The 15515-nt window shown below is 42.8% G+C and overlaps 1 protein-coding gene across 2 annotated transcripts in view; it reads right to left on the bottom strand.

The window, feature by feature from the left end:
• LOC308092594 (protein MTSS 2-like) overlaps positions 1–14959 on the bottom strand; it is a 47404-nt gene extending 32445 nt beyond the window's left edge. For both annotated transcript variants that reach the window (XM_080438601.1, XM_080438602.1), the window contains exons 1-3: positions 14280–14959; positions 5712–5773; positions 5492–5565 (exon numbers count right to left, since the gene is read on the bottom strand). In XM_080438601.1, the coding sequence (XP_080294727.1) occupies positions 5492–5565; positions 5712–5773; positions 14280–14348 (205 nt within the window). In that variant the 5' untranslated portion in view covers positions 14349–14959. The remainder of the gene's footprint in view (positions 1–5491; positions 5566–5711; positions 5774–14279) is intronic.
• Between the last annotated feature and the right edge of the window lie 556 nt (positions 14960–15515).

Here is a 15515-nt window from a genome sequence, read left to right as displayed (position 1 = left end):
GGGAAAGTGAAGTGTGAATGTGTTCTTTCCTACAGTGTTAACCAAATAAACCCTGTATAATTTGGTATACGTCAAATTGCCAAATAGGCAGGATCACAGCGCATGCCTACGCATCGCAACAAATCGCGAACTCGTAGATCTGCTATTTTCGCATAATGTTCAGCCTATTTCTGCCGAATGTTGTGCCTATCATGACATCCCAGAGTGTGATCACAGAGAGGCTGATCACAGAGGGTTAGGGACAGCTCTGCTCTGCGTGTCTGTGTGCTACAGAGTGGGGCTAAGAGGATTAGCTAAACGCCTCTGCCTAGCGTAGCAACACAGAGCCGTGGAAATCCCACTGCAACCCCCACCCTATAGCCAACACTTTCCCTCCCCCAACCACCCCATCTCACCTTGTTCACCCAAATACACAGCCTGTACCGACTGTCCCACGATGGACAGTTGGCCCTGGGCAACCAGAGCTTCCTGTTCAACTCGATATGACCCGGTTCAAGTCGGCCATGATGTGCAAAAACAGAAAACGGTTAACGTTTTTTCAAAAAGAGAGTGATATTTATTCATCCAGATGCGATTTACACACCTCGCTGTGAAGTATGAATCGGGCTTTGCTCACTGTCTTCTGTGCAGGCTTTGTGCTCTGTTGTATTGAGGTGACAGTCATGGCTTCGTGCTGTCAGCCATGGCACAAATCTCCAAGCCTTGGCAAATCACTCCGACGCAAACCAGATGGAGGGACAATACTCCAGATAAGAGGGGATATACGATGGGAAAATCTGTTTGTTTTTTAATTGTGGGGGAACTACCCCTTTAAGCATGAATGAAAACAACAGCAACAGCAACAACAACAACAAATAAACTGCGAATGTAAGAACCGAGCCACTCAAGAGAAGCGCAGGGCCTCAAACATGAAACATTTATCTCTTTAAGACTAGATTCTCCAAATATATTCGTCTAGTATATACTTTGTGGTTGGCAGGACTTTATTGAACCCAGATGCTGGCCCCTGGTCTGTAAAGACAGACATGCCTTAAGACATAGATCCATCAACACCACACAGAGCAGAATACGCACAAACGCACGCACGCACGCACGCACGCACGCACGCACGCACGCACGCACGCACGCACGCACGCACGCACGCACGCACGCACGCACGCACGCACGCACGCACGCACGCACGCACGCACACACACACACACACACACACACACACACACACACACACACACACACACACACACACACACACACACACACACACGTGTGTGTGCACACACACACACACACACACACACACACACACCACTGTCAGGCACATGCCAAACCGTTTGGCATTCGACCCTTCCAGCTGTTCCATTAAACGCAGACGCTGACGCCATCACCTTCACATTCCAAAAACGGGCACAAAACACATTGAGACTGGGAGCCTGGTCCTGAAACCAGACCCAGTCCTTCTGTACTGTGACATGGAAGCAAGCCGGAGATAGAGGTAGAAAAAGAGAGCAGAGAACAGAAAGACAGGGAAATTATACGTACGGTACTAGAGGTCTTGCTGGAAACACGCTGAAATCTAAAGGCACCAAATTGTAAAACCCTTCACCAATCCGTTGTAACTCACCCACTCTGTCTAGATCAGTGGATCCCAAACAGTGGGTCATGACAACAAGGTCATGGTGTGTCTTGGGATTTTGTTGACAACTACAAAAAGTTATTACTTGTCATCTGTCATTCATCTGAATGACTGTTAGGGTTAAGAGTTCCTCGGGCATCTTTATTGGCAGGCAGGCAACCTTTGGATATGTGGGATGTCCCTATTTTGGGCATGTGATTATAGGTGAAATCTGTGAAACATTTTAAAAAGTAGCGACACTACCAGATTTACTTAAGAACATGACTTGAATAAATGTAATTGGTTACTTTCCACAGCTGCCTATCGGTGCACTTGTTCCAGGACAAAGAGAGTGGAGTATCCCAAACGAACGCAGCCTACCGGTACATCAGGAGGTTCAAAGGTTATCGCGCTCCAACACCGGCTCGGCTCCAATAAATATTGACATCCCTCTCCCCAGTTTAATTGCTTCAGCTCGTTAAGAGGCGAGGACGCATCATCTCCCACAGGACAAAAGCAGCAGAGCTGCTCAGCAAAACCACCAGCGAGACAAAACTGCTAAATCTGCGTTTTGCAGATTCCTTGAACTAATTAAGCAAACACCCATCCAAATTGTCAGCCCGCACAGTGTACAAAAATAAACGCTGACAGCAACAACGCTGGTTTTTCCAACCCTGATCCGTGAAACGTTTGTGTGGGACAGCTTAATTGGGACGAGAAAATCCTCAATTTTGAGTAATTTTCCACCATAAGCACCGCATCCAGGACGGAGCACTCAAGTTTCACTCCTCTTTAGATTAAGAAAGGTTTTGCACTGAAGAGAACAGCGTTCGGTTGTTCACGCCACATTTCATCGCGCTCCTTTTTAAATCTTTACAACATTTTCCCATATGGTTTACTATGGTTTGCATTAAAAAAAAATTGTCACTCATACAGATGGCAAGCCTGAGAATGTTTACAGCAATCCCAAAGTTAATGTCACAGGAAGAGAGGGGATTGGAAGCGAGTGGGAGTATGAGTGACACAGTTACAGTGATTTTATGCGTCTCCCATCTATGGCTGTAAAACCATTTTCTCTCCCTCCATCCCTCTCTCTCTCTCTATCTCGCTATCTCTCACTTGATCCCTTTTTTTCCCTCTGTCAATCTACTGGCGATCATTCTCTCACACGTTCTGTTCTGTAAGCAGTAAGCAGTAAGCACACACAGACATGCTTTGCTTTGAAGTGTTTTCCTGGCAGTCTGCGCCTCCGCTTTGGTGGTGGCGTGATGCCAGCATCAGGCAGAGAGTCGTTTGTTTGACCTCACTGTACCTCGCTCTGTCACATCAAATACGGGTTTATACTTGGTCGGACAAATTTGGTTAAAACTAAATGTTTTTGTCAAAAGGTTAAAGTTCTATATTCTGATAGTAATCACTGCTATATAGAGTGTTTGTCAATATCTCCAGCTCCTTAATAAACACAAATTAAATTTCTGAGTTACAGGAAGTTATATGGAAGGTTAATCAGGGTCGGCTCTTGGTCAGACACAATACATCCATATTACCTTTGACATCATTGCTATTTAGTGTGTTAGATTACTTATCTCAAGCAAGTTTCGATCAAGTACTCTCTACAAGTTGCTTTTCATACTGCATTGAAATGAATGGAATCCAATGACTTCCTTGACTATCAAAACAAACTACGGTTTGCTTTGGAAAAGTGTCGGCAGCAATGTCAAGTATACCGTGTGAGTGTTAGTCAGTCAGTGCACTAACCATGCCAGACCACTGGTATGGTCTTTAAGCTAATGTGATGCATCTTTACAGGCCTAACATTTAATAGAGTTGGGGATGCCTGCATGCGGATGACAGCAGGGGCAGCTATATTTGGTTTTAGAGGCGTGAAAGCGCGAACGCTGTTAAAGACATGCCAATGTAGCTATTTTCCTCCAGCAGCCGATGGTCCGTTTACGACCCCACCACTGCAGACAGCTTTAGACCATGTTGGCATGTGACCTACGGCTACCAGCTGTCCAATGTGAATGTGTGTGTGTGTGTGTGTGTGTGTGTGTGTGTGTGTGTGTGTGTGTGTGTGTGTGTGTGTGTGTGTGTGTGTGTGTGTGTGTGTGTGTGTGTGTGTGTGTGTGTGTGTGTGTGTGTGTGTGTGTGTGTGTGTGTGTGCGTGCGTGCGTGTGTGTGTGTGGGTGTGTATATGCCTGGTTGTGAGTGCGTTATGGACATTTGCATGGTCATCTGTGTGGCCGAGAAGGTTCCTTCTGACCTAAATACTGCCGTCAAAGATCAACGCCACTGAAATGTGTGTTAATCAGGAGGGTCTTGAGCTGATCTGTCTGTTCCTAGTGACCGAGTGACACAGAGTGGAAAAAAGCAGATCAGCAGACCTCATTAGGACCAAAGAAACAATAAGCTCACACTTCTCTGTGTGGTCTCCCACTCCCGTCCTGCCATGTTAGGATGTGAGGGTTCAGAGGGGTCCTCTGGACTGAGGGGGTGTCACATAACTACACTAAGAAGTAACTTTTACTAGTGATTTTTTTTTTGTGTTGACCAATCTGTATGGTAGAGGACGTGAATACAATATAACTTACACAATTGCGGTGGTTGTATTTGGTCTCCCTGCTCTTTTATTGAGGCATTCATATCCTGTGGTTTGGTTTGACCACTACTGGTTGACAAGTGGTACTGCCTGAAGGTCAAAATTAAATGTATTTAAGCAAGTAGGGAGGCTCTATTAGCTCAGTCTTGCACTTGACCCGGGTTCAAATCCCATCTGTAACATGAAAGTTACAGACTGTAGCTTAAAAATATACATTAATATAGACTCCGCTCCATTTAAGCCCATCCTAGCTATTTAGGAGCAGTGGGTGCTACAGCACTTAGGGGTTAAGTGTCTTGCTTAAGGACACTTCAACACATAGACCGGAGAACTTCTGCTTCCCAGACGGCCGCCCAGCTAGAGTTCCTTCCTATCCCCTACTGTCTTTCTTAGGCTTTGTGTGTATATACTTGAAGGAATTCGTTGGGAGGACAAAGAGGTCCTTTTACACACCACTGGAGTTTTTCCATGTGATTAATTCGCCCGAAGAGATACTTGTTGTTTGTGTCATGAGGTTATCCTCAGAGAATGTGAATATTAAGTGCCAATAAAGCGATGTAATTCTTATTCGGAATAAGGTTGATTTTTCATGCAGAATAAAGGCATCGATCTGTATGAATGAGGCATCAACTATGTGAATAGTGAGCTTGTAGATCTGCTATATTCGCTATTAATTTTTGAATTGTCCGGGCACTGGGAGAATGGGCGCAGTTCAACAAAACACACACAAATCTCCATGCATTCACCACCATGACACATGCCAAAAATAGCCGATCTACAAGCTCACGACGCGTTGTGAGCTTGTAGATCTGCTATTTTTGGTGAAGAGACTTGGTGTACTGTAGAATTCTAAAAAAGCACCAAAAACAGTGCAACTCACGTCCGTTTTACTAAGTCTAGAGGGTCTGGTTGGTTAGTGGTTAAACTGAAGTTATATTGATGAATTCCAAATATTATCAAAGTATTCTGCGGCACCCCTGGACTCTGGACACCCCCAGGGTGCCACGACACCCACTTTGAGAAACCCTGCACTATAGACAACAGACAGCCTTAAATAACAGTGTGGTGCACTCAATGACAAATGGCAAAAAAACAAATAGCATATTTGTGAGAGGAAAGCAAAAGCAAAAAAATAAACTAAACAAAAAAACAGACACAGAAAATATAATCCAAGCCAACAGAAAGAACATTTCGTCCCCCTCATAAAAAACACTCCCTTGTGGAAGATAACTCCACAGCCCAGGAACCATGTTTGCGTGGATATAGTTTCCTCTACTTACCTCTGGAGTTGGTCGCCATGTCTGCCACCTTCTGAAAGGCATCTAGGAAAGCCACCGCAGCCAAGATTGTGGTCCTGGCGAATAAAGAAAAAAAAGTTTGGATACATCATTTATTATTACAATACAAAAATGCACACAGAATACAGAGACATAATATTTTTTTTATATCAAAGAATGTTCGGTCAAACAGATGCATTCTTGTTCACATCTTAATATTCACCTGAGTTGAGAGTGCAGCTTCGTGGCCTTGGCACTGAAGTCTTCCCACACCGGATAAGAGCTCTTGATAAGACACAGAAAAAGGGGGGGATAAGTCAGACAAACATCTTGGAGGCCATGTGGGAAGATGCTAAACACATACTGAGGGCCAACGTGACACAAGTGACAGAACATGATGTTCAGACTGCTTAATAAGAGAGAGCTGATAAACGCTCAATGTCAAGCTCACATTCTGTTTTTTTTTCCTCTCAACATCCTCCCACTAAGATGCTGATACGCCACTGAGTGAAAGTGAGTATAGATAATGGCACACACACACAGACACACTACTGATTGAAATCCAGTATAGATACTGACTCCAAGTGGTTCAAGTGGATAGTAACAAAGAAAATTTACTCAAGTAATTTTTTTCAGTATCTGTACTTTACTTGAGTATTTGTGTTTTTGGATTGGAAGGGGGAAAGTACATTAGGAATCAGGATTCAAATATAGGGAAAAAATATCTAGAAGATCACAATGCAATGCACTGTGAGCTTGTAGATCTTCTATTTTCATAAATATTGATTATTTTTTTAACATTTCTGGAAATTTTACTCTCATTTTTAACTTAAGTAAAAGTATCAATTCTGCAATGTATGTACTCTGCAATGTATGTACTATGTTATGTCTGTTAAAAAGTATTAAAATCTTTTGAAAATAGCAGATCTACAAGCTCACCATGCATTGCATCGCGACGCGTTGTGAGCTTGTAGATCAGCTATTTTCACATTTCAAATGGCCGAAATGTTAATGTATATAGGGCTGAAGTGGGTAATGCATGTTTTGTAATAATAATGAAAATCTACAAAGTAACTAGTTACTAAAGTTTTCAAATAATTGTAGTGGAGTAAAAACTACAATATTTGCCTCTGAGATGTAGTGGAGTAGAAGTATAAAGTATTGAGAATTGAAAATACTCCAGTAAAAAGTACAGTACTTGAGTAAATGTACTTAGTTACTTAGTTACACCACTGTTGACACGCCACTGAACGATTTCAAAGCCAGTATAGGCCGAAGGCTGTGAATAACACACCAAGACTTGGCTTGTGGCCTTGGGGTTGGGTTTGCATGCGGGATGATGGACGCGTTCTTAATATGCTGTTACCTGCCTTTAAAAAAAAAAAGTTCAGCATGCTTCTTTTCCAAGATGCAGACAAATCCTGAGTGTTAATTTAAAACGGAGAGCATAAAAAACGTGGACCCGTCTAGTTTAACACTATCTGTCTCCCAACTAAAGCCAGTCATCCTTGGTGTCCCTATGTTGTCCCTATGTTGGGCATGTCGTTATTATAGCTATATAAATTCAAGCTATAATTATCATTACTATTATTATTAGGTGAAAGATTTTCCAAACATTTCCAAAATAGCTTGTAGATCGGCTATTCCCGCTATTCATCGTATACAAGGTTTTAAATAAACAGCCGGGACTTGGCTGTGCCTTTCCCCCGGGGCTTTTTCAATCCCCACAGAGCAGAGACCTCTACCTCTATACTCTCTACACAGCTGTGGCTCGTGGCAGCCAGCTACATGTGTGTTAATAAGGCTGTGCATGCGTGTCATGCATAGGCCTGTCACAATTATTACATAATCGCCTGATCGCAATTATTCAAGATAATCACAATTATTTTTGCACAAACGTCGTAATCTTTTCCATTCATCGGTATAAATTCATCTGTTGAAAAAGTGCAGAGTTAGCCCGATCTAAAAGCTCACAACGTGTCGCATCGTGACATCGCGACAACGTATTTGAGTCATATTATCTGCCCAGTGCAATTCCCGTTTACAAAGCCTAAAAGGCAAACTGAAATTATTTTTTTATAAATATGTTCCAGTGTTCAATGCCAAAACCACGATTAAATCATCAACTAAAATATAATGGTCGTGACAGTCCAAGTCATGCATGCATGTGCATGAGTGCATTGCACTGAGAGAGAGACGCGTAAAAAGGATTCAATAAAGCTGAAGTTGACACGTGTGTTTTGGGGGAGAACATAAGGTAGGTAGCCTGCAAGGTCTTTGAGCGATCGGGATTAGATTTCCAACCGGATCATGGCAGGCTGCCCGAGGGCACCATCACAGAACCAGTCCAAACATAAAACACCTTCATGGGGGTAGATCCACGTTTCAGCCTATTAACAAGCTGTGCTTCAGGCCTGGAGGAAGGGAAAAAGAGGAGGCCTCTTTCAAAGAGAATTCTGACTGCATGTAGTAACGTAGAACCTAGAAACACTCGCGTATTGCCTTTCCTTGTCATTCCTGTTATCTGTAATTTAAAGCAGTGATTTTCAACCCTTTTAATGTCAAGGACCTCCAGTTTTATATGCATTAGGCCACGGACCCCCATTTGATAGTATTTTGGAGCTCTGAGACCCCATTCCAAACTGTAAAATCCTCAGTGTTAATGTAACTCTGAGACTGTACAAATGGAAACAAATGGATTTAGTACATTTTTTGTTGGCGGCCATAAACAACATGGGGCTGTAGGCCAATGCTTGTCTGCAAAATGCATCATGGGAATTTTAGGAACACAGAATGGCCAAAACAGACATACAGTGGTTACTTTTCTCTGTCAAGGGGTTGTATTGTAAATATTGTTCTTTCTATCGACTATAATAACCATCAACATCAAAACTGCACCGTTGACAGCCGAGTGTTTCCCTTCTAAAGGGAAACTTAGCCAATACTGAACTTAAATCCAACGGAATGCAAGAGTATACGCCTGTGACGTCAAACATCACGACCACACGCGTATGCATTTCACAGGAGACATACACAGAAGACATAGGGGGCATTTATTGATCACCTCACATCAGGACAACGGGATTTAGGTTCAAAATCAGTGATGTTTCCCTTCATTAACTCAATGGCAGAGTATTCACTCCCTCCCTAGTACCACCAGGATCTTTTCTCTGTGAACACCCCCCCCCCACACACACTCTCTCTCACACACACACACACACACACACACACACACACACACACACACACACACACACACACGGAAAGCGATTTAGGACTATCATCACAAACATAATGTTTGCCTTGAAAACCCCCACACACCCCCGCCTACTATCTTCTCTCTGCCTGCAACAGGTGGTTCATTATCGTGTGTGTGTGTGTGTGTGTGTGTGTGTGTGTGTGTGTGTGTGTGTGTGTGTGTGTGTGTGTGTGTGTGTGTGTGTGTGTGTGTGTGTGTGTGTGTGTGTGTGTGTGTGTGTGTGTGTGTGTGTGTGTGTGTGTGTGTGTGTGTGTGCGTGCGTGCGTGTGCGCGCGTGTGTGTGTGCGTGTGCGTGTGTGTGCGTGTGTGTGCACGGCCTGGGCCTCCCAGGGGGGCAGGAGGGATGCGCTGCTAAGGAGGAGGTCTCCTACTCCCCACATGGCAGCTCCTTGGGAGACAGGGGACCCCCAGAGGAGGTCTCCTATAGTCCCCACATGGGAGGGAGGGAGGAGGGGAGGAGACCACGGAGGAGGAGAATAATAATGGAAGGAGGATGGGAGAGTTACAGCTGGGCGATGTGACTTAATCACTTGAACCCCAATATCCATATTCTGGGGGAAACAATAGCCAAATATAGCTGCATTTTTTTGTAGAACCCCCAAAACAATTGATCAGATTCAACTTTAAAGTGTTTAAAGTTCTAATTAATTATGTATGCAGTTGTTTTTTGTTTCGTTTCATCACTTCCAATTTCACTTGTTTATCCTGTATTCTCCGGAATGAGTTCTCTCTCCTGATTGGATGAAGCTGGTAACCCAGCTGAACATTTATTTTCTGTTCTGAGCAAACACTCTACAGAATTGATTACTATAAGAATATAGAGATATATGTAATGCTTATTTTAATAGCAAATATATCACTTACACCCCCTTTTTCACACATTTCTGCCATCTTAGAGAACTGGATAAATTGCAACGCCCAACGATGAACTGGTCCCAGGTGTTTGGGGTGAACTCAAACTACTCGTTCTTCGCTGCATCTTCTGCCACGTTCTCCTCCTCTTCACCCCTGTCTGTCTCCAGCACCTGTCATCAATCCATCTCTTATATAACGCCAGTCCTGCAGGTGTTGCCTGGCGTGTTTTTCACCCTTTGCCCCACAGGCGTCATTTCAGATATTTTTTTTAAACTAGAGCAGTGGTTCCCAAACCTTTTCATGTCAAGGACCCCCAAAATGATATGTATTTGGCTGCGGACCCCCCCCATCTCAAAAATATTTTGTGCCAGAGATTTTTCAAAAATAGCCAAAGTATAAAATATGGATAAAGTGGTTGAAATGATTGTGACGCTGTATTAACTAATTTTGCTGGGGATCCCCTGGTCCCTGGCTTTGAGAACCAATGAACTAGAGGTTGGCAAAAAAAATACTATTCCAAAAATAGACGATTTACAAGCTTACAATGCCAATATGCCACGTTGCAAGCTTTTTGGGGGATCCCCAGACCCCAGACGACAGTGAAGTGATCATATTAGTGACTTTTAAGACCTTTTTAATACCTCAAAAAAAAAGAAAGAAAGAAAAGAAGAAAAAAAATTACTGCATCAAAAGTAATAACAAACTATCCTATACAACTGGTCAAACATAGGCAAAAATGTCAAATAATATAAGAAAGAGGCAAAAAATAATAATAACATCTGAACTATAAGCTCACAACGCCTTGTGAGCTTGAAGATCTGCTATTTTCACAATATTTATCTGTGGAACCGAGTCAAACTAAATGTAATGTCTCAACTCCTATACATGCCAAGTACTTATCAGGGTGGGGGGGTCCCCAGTTCAAATATGATTATTTTGGGTGGTCCCCAGTTCAAATATGATTATTTGGGGTGGTCCCCAGTTCAAATATGATTATTTTGGGTTGGTCCCCAGTTCAAATATGATTACTTTAGGGGGTGGCGGCCTGAAAAGGTTGAGAACCACTGGTCTATAACATACTGTCACGTCACATGTCGATGGAAGGGTGTGGATTGAGAGATAAACACAGGGACAGCGTTGACATAAAACCAGCGTGGAGAAAATATGCGTAAAAGAACCAAATTTGTCTTTGAGGTTAAATGCTCAGGGGAGGCAATCGACATCCTCTGGGACCCCAAATGATGCCCCTGCTCTGTCCTCTAATTGTTAAGTATACTGTGTTTCACTGTGAAACCTTAAATGTCCAAAAAATAATAATAATAATAATATTTTAAAACTTTTCCCCCCATAGACCACCTGTAATTACGCCATGGACCAATGGTCTGTGGACCATTGTTTTAGAACCAGTGCATTACACGTCTGTTCATATATATACCAGTGGTGGAAAGTAACTAAGTACAGTACTTGAGTAAAATAGGGACTACACTTTTACTTGTACTCCACTACATCTCAGAGGCAAATTGTGTACTTTTACTCCACTACAATTATTTGAAATCTTTAGTTACTATAGTTACTTTGTAGATTTTGATTATTATTACAAAACATACATTAAACACTTCAGCCTTATATACATTTCGGCCATTTGAAAATAGCCAATCTACAAGCTCACAATGCGTTGCATCGCGACGCATTGTGAGCTTGTATATCTGCTATTTTCAAAATATTTTTATACATTTTAAAACTTAAAATGGGACATTCTGCATAATGAGTACTTTTGCTTTTGGTACATTTTGATGCGATACTTTTTTTACTTTTACTCAAGTACATTTTGAATTACGGACTTTTACTTGTACTGGAGTATTTTGACATTGCAGTATTGATATTTTCACTTAAGTAAAAAAATGTGAGTACTTTTTCCACCACTGGTATATACGTATCTATGCAGCCAGCTCAGCCCCAGGCGCTGACAGCCTTGCATGGCCCACTGGCCCAGCCAGGCAGCAGGAATGAGGTCACAATGATGTGGACATCACATCAGCACACTGCTGACTAAGGGCTTCTGCCTCCATTCATCTCCGCTGCTTATCAATACACAGTCTGACTCTTTCTAGAGCTCCTGTCTGTCTGTCTGTCTGTCTGTCTGTCTGTCTGTCTGTCTGTCTGTCTGTCTGTCTGTCTGTCTGTCTGTCTGTCTTTCTGTCTGTCTGTCTGTCTGCTGACGGGCACTATGATAACAACAATTAATGGGAAAAAATGTGAAACCAGCAGTGCTGAGACACTCAAGATTTGATTTCACTGAGTTTCTCTCACAGAGTTTGACAAAGGGGGTCTGATGGCGCCATGTCTCAATATGCCGCACCACGTCCCCACTACACCCTAACATGCCCCACCACACCCCACCGTACCCTATACCACACCCCCACCATACCCTACCACACCCCCAACACGCCCTACCACACCCCACAATTACCCTGCACTCCATAGTTAACAGTGATAACACGTATATACATTGGCCACTGCCATTTACTGGAGATGCGTCAATGTGGCGGCCATATTGGCAGGGTTAAGCTTTGCCTCCTAATGCATTTATGACCCATTTATGACCATTGCAGAGGTCTCCCCACAAAATAAAATCCTCATAACTCGCTGAATTTTCAACTGATTTTCAAGCGGTTTGGCTTGTTACAAATGTCATACATGTAGTTATGATATAGCAGGATATACCTGGATAAAAATGTGTGTTTTCATACCAAAACACATTATCTTACATAGATAGTAAGAGTAATGCGGTTATGAAACAGAAACAAAGTTTTAGACTCCAGGTACCTATTTACCAGTGGTTCCCACAAAGTGGGGTCTAGGGACCGCCAGGGGTCCTTGTGGGGTTCTAGGGGGTCCCAAGATAAATGATTGATAGTCAAAAAGAACCAAATAGACCCTTTTCAGTTATAATTCTGAGAGTGGGGGTCCTAATGTAGGCTACAGTATACCAAACCGGGGGTCCTTGAAATTAAAAAGTTTGAGAACCACTGCTTTATACAACTGAGGTTAATTCTACAGTGGAGTTATGGCAAGTTGCCCAGACCAATATGGCAGTGATCTTGACGTATGAAGGCACTTATATCATGTCTATGCCTGCACTCAGCAGATCAATAAGACATTTGCTAGGTTGAAAGTGGCGCCTGATGCTGGCCTTATATGGTGTCATTAAGTCTTTATGGGACGAGTATCCTTGACAATGACAGGACTTGTGTGGGCGTCTAGAAGGACCATGAATATGTTCACACCTTCCATCTGTTCCCTGAAGAACAACAGACCACCATGGCTCAACTTTCTTTACCCCCTCCCCCAAGGCCCCAACACACACGCAGGCAGTCACAGTCCCACACAGTCCCACACACACACACACACACACACACACACACACACACACACACACACACACACACACACACACACACACACACACACATCAAGACATCAAGACCCTGTTCAAGAGATGACTTTCCAGTCTTCTGTGAGGGAGACGAATGTTGAGGTCAAATGGATTCAAATCCAGTTTTGCAGAAATATCAAGCACAACCATTACATTTGTTTTAAAGTATGTATCACACAAGCACATGCTGTTTGCACAATGCTGTTTAGACTACATGCCTACAGTATATATCCAGTATATATCCAATCAAAATGGCCCACATGTCAATTAAACTGCTAGGTCATAGTAGGGATTCCCTGCTCCAATCATAATAATAATAATCAACACCATAAATTAACATCTCTGCCTCCATCCTGGCTGTTAAACAAATGTTTTGTCCTGTAGCCTGATTAGATTTAAGTGTGTCATCCATGACATTACATTTGACCCTGGCATCCCTATTTTGGGCAACAACAACACAATATGAATACATCTATTTCTTCCCCCCAACACCTTTCAATTATATTTTCTTTCGGGTTAGGGTAAAATAGCAGATCTACAAGTTCACAACCATTGTGAGCTTGTAGATTGGCTATGTTTGCTATTTGTGAAGTAGGCCTAGCCTATATATAATTTAAATGGCTTAGAGAGTCACAGTGAGGTTAAGAACTGCAGCCTAACACCTATTAGACAACATGTGCATTGTTGAAAGATCTTCAATCCATAAACTTACTTCATATTCATGTTATTTTGCCAATCTTTCCCCAAGCCTTTGCTTTAAAAGAGGAAATAATCTTCATGATAGCTTTTTTTAATTTTTATTTAATAATATGGTTACATGATAAAAGTGAGGCTGCAGCAGCTAGACTTCATTCATATACTAATTCAATTGTTTCCGAGAAAACAAATATCTATTTAGCCTACAAAACAAGACATGATAGCCTACAGTATTTATGCAGGGTAATCGTTGGCGACAGATTGACCCAGTGAACCATTTCTTGTTAGTAACCCTTTAACAACTGTCTGTCAGAGCAGAGGAGCTGCACGACATGCAAATAAACACAAAGAGAAACATGTTTCATGTGTGCATTAGACTCTTCAGTCAGAGTGTGTGTGTGGGGGGAGGATGAACTCCATCCAGGGAGAAACAAAGCCAGTCAAAATGTGTCTGTTCAACCATGCAATGATAATAATAACAACCTGTCTACTTCAATTAATAGCTAGATGCATGCGTGCGTGTGCGTGTGCGTGGTGGCTGGTACCTTCATGTCGTTCACGATGGCCTGGAATAATCCACCCAGCGCTCCACACTCCTTCTCCACCGACTCCATGTTATTAAATAATAATAATAATAATAATAATAATAAAAAAAATTAAAAAAAAATTGTCTACTCTAAATTTAGAAGATAAAAAGAAGGGAAAAAAGAAAAGAAACGTCTGCGATCGTTATTTGTCCAAAATGTCAAGAATCAGATGATGTCCAACAACTGTTGCCTTTTAATAAACAACCGGACAACATAGCAATAATCTTCTCATTCGCCCTTCGTTGTCCTCTCTCTCATAATAACGCAGCAAGGCAACGCACGCACGGACGACGAGGGATGCAAACCCACACGCGCGCACCCACGACGCACGCACGGTGCGTAGCCCCCACACACACAGACAGACAAAAACAAATGTATTAAATGGCACCGGCCGGTCGATCGGCGGATCGGAGGCAGTCAGATCAGATGAATGATGGAGATTATCCCGCGCCACGGTGCCGCGCCACGCCGTACGGCTACAAAGTAACTACATGGAGGAAGAGGAGGAAGAACGCGCTCCTGCTTCGCTGTTCGTGATCTTCTTCATATAATGACGGTACAAACTATAACTGAATAAACGGGGGGTGAGGATCGGGGAGCACGATGAGAGAGACGCGGAGTGGAGAGTGGGTCACAGGTCTGACTCTGGGACGCGTCGCGGGGGCGCGCTCCGTTGTTAGTAGTGGAACAGATGTCTCTCTCTCTCTCTCGCTCTCTCGCTCTCTCCATAGATCTATGGCTCTCTCTCTCTCTGTGCGGACTCGGAGTCACCGTTGCCAGATATTGTGAGAGAAATAAGCAACCAGCTCTATGAAAACAAGCCCAAAAGAAGCGACTTATGGGCACTGTAAACCTATAATGCATCGGATATTTGAATAGCCGATCTACAAGCTCTGCTATTTAAAAGTTTTTAAAACTTAAAAAGACATATATATATATTTTAAACACAAATCTTGTATGGGGGTATATGGCACAAAATATTTTCAGATGGGGGTCTTATAATAAACGGATATGGCAACCCTGCTCGGAGTCTCTGTAATTCGATCCATGGGAATTGAAGGGGGCTGGTCCGTTTTTTTTGTCACATGTAGTATGGAGGGGAGGGGAGGGGGAACACCCTCGATGCAAACAAAAGTAGTGAGCCCCCTACCCTCCGTCTTTTCATTCAACAATCCTCTGAGATGCCAAAAGGAT

This window comes from Gymnoscopelus braueri (genome assembly GCF_963280865.1).
Source record: "Gymnoscopelus braueri genome assembly, chromosome: 9".
In the NCBI taxonomy this organism is placed as follows: Eukaryota; Metazoa; Chordata; class Actinopteri; order Myctophiformes; family Myctophidae; genus Gymnoscopelus; species Gymnoscopelus braueri.
The sequence above is the reverse complement of the archived record's forward strand: the minus strand, read 5'-3'. Positions and strand labels throughout refer to the sequence as shown.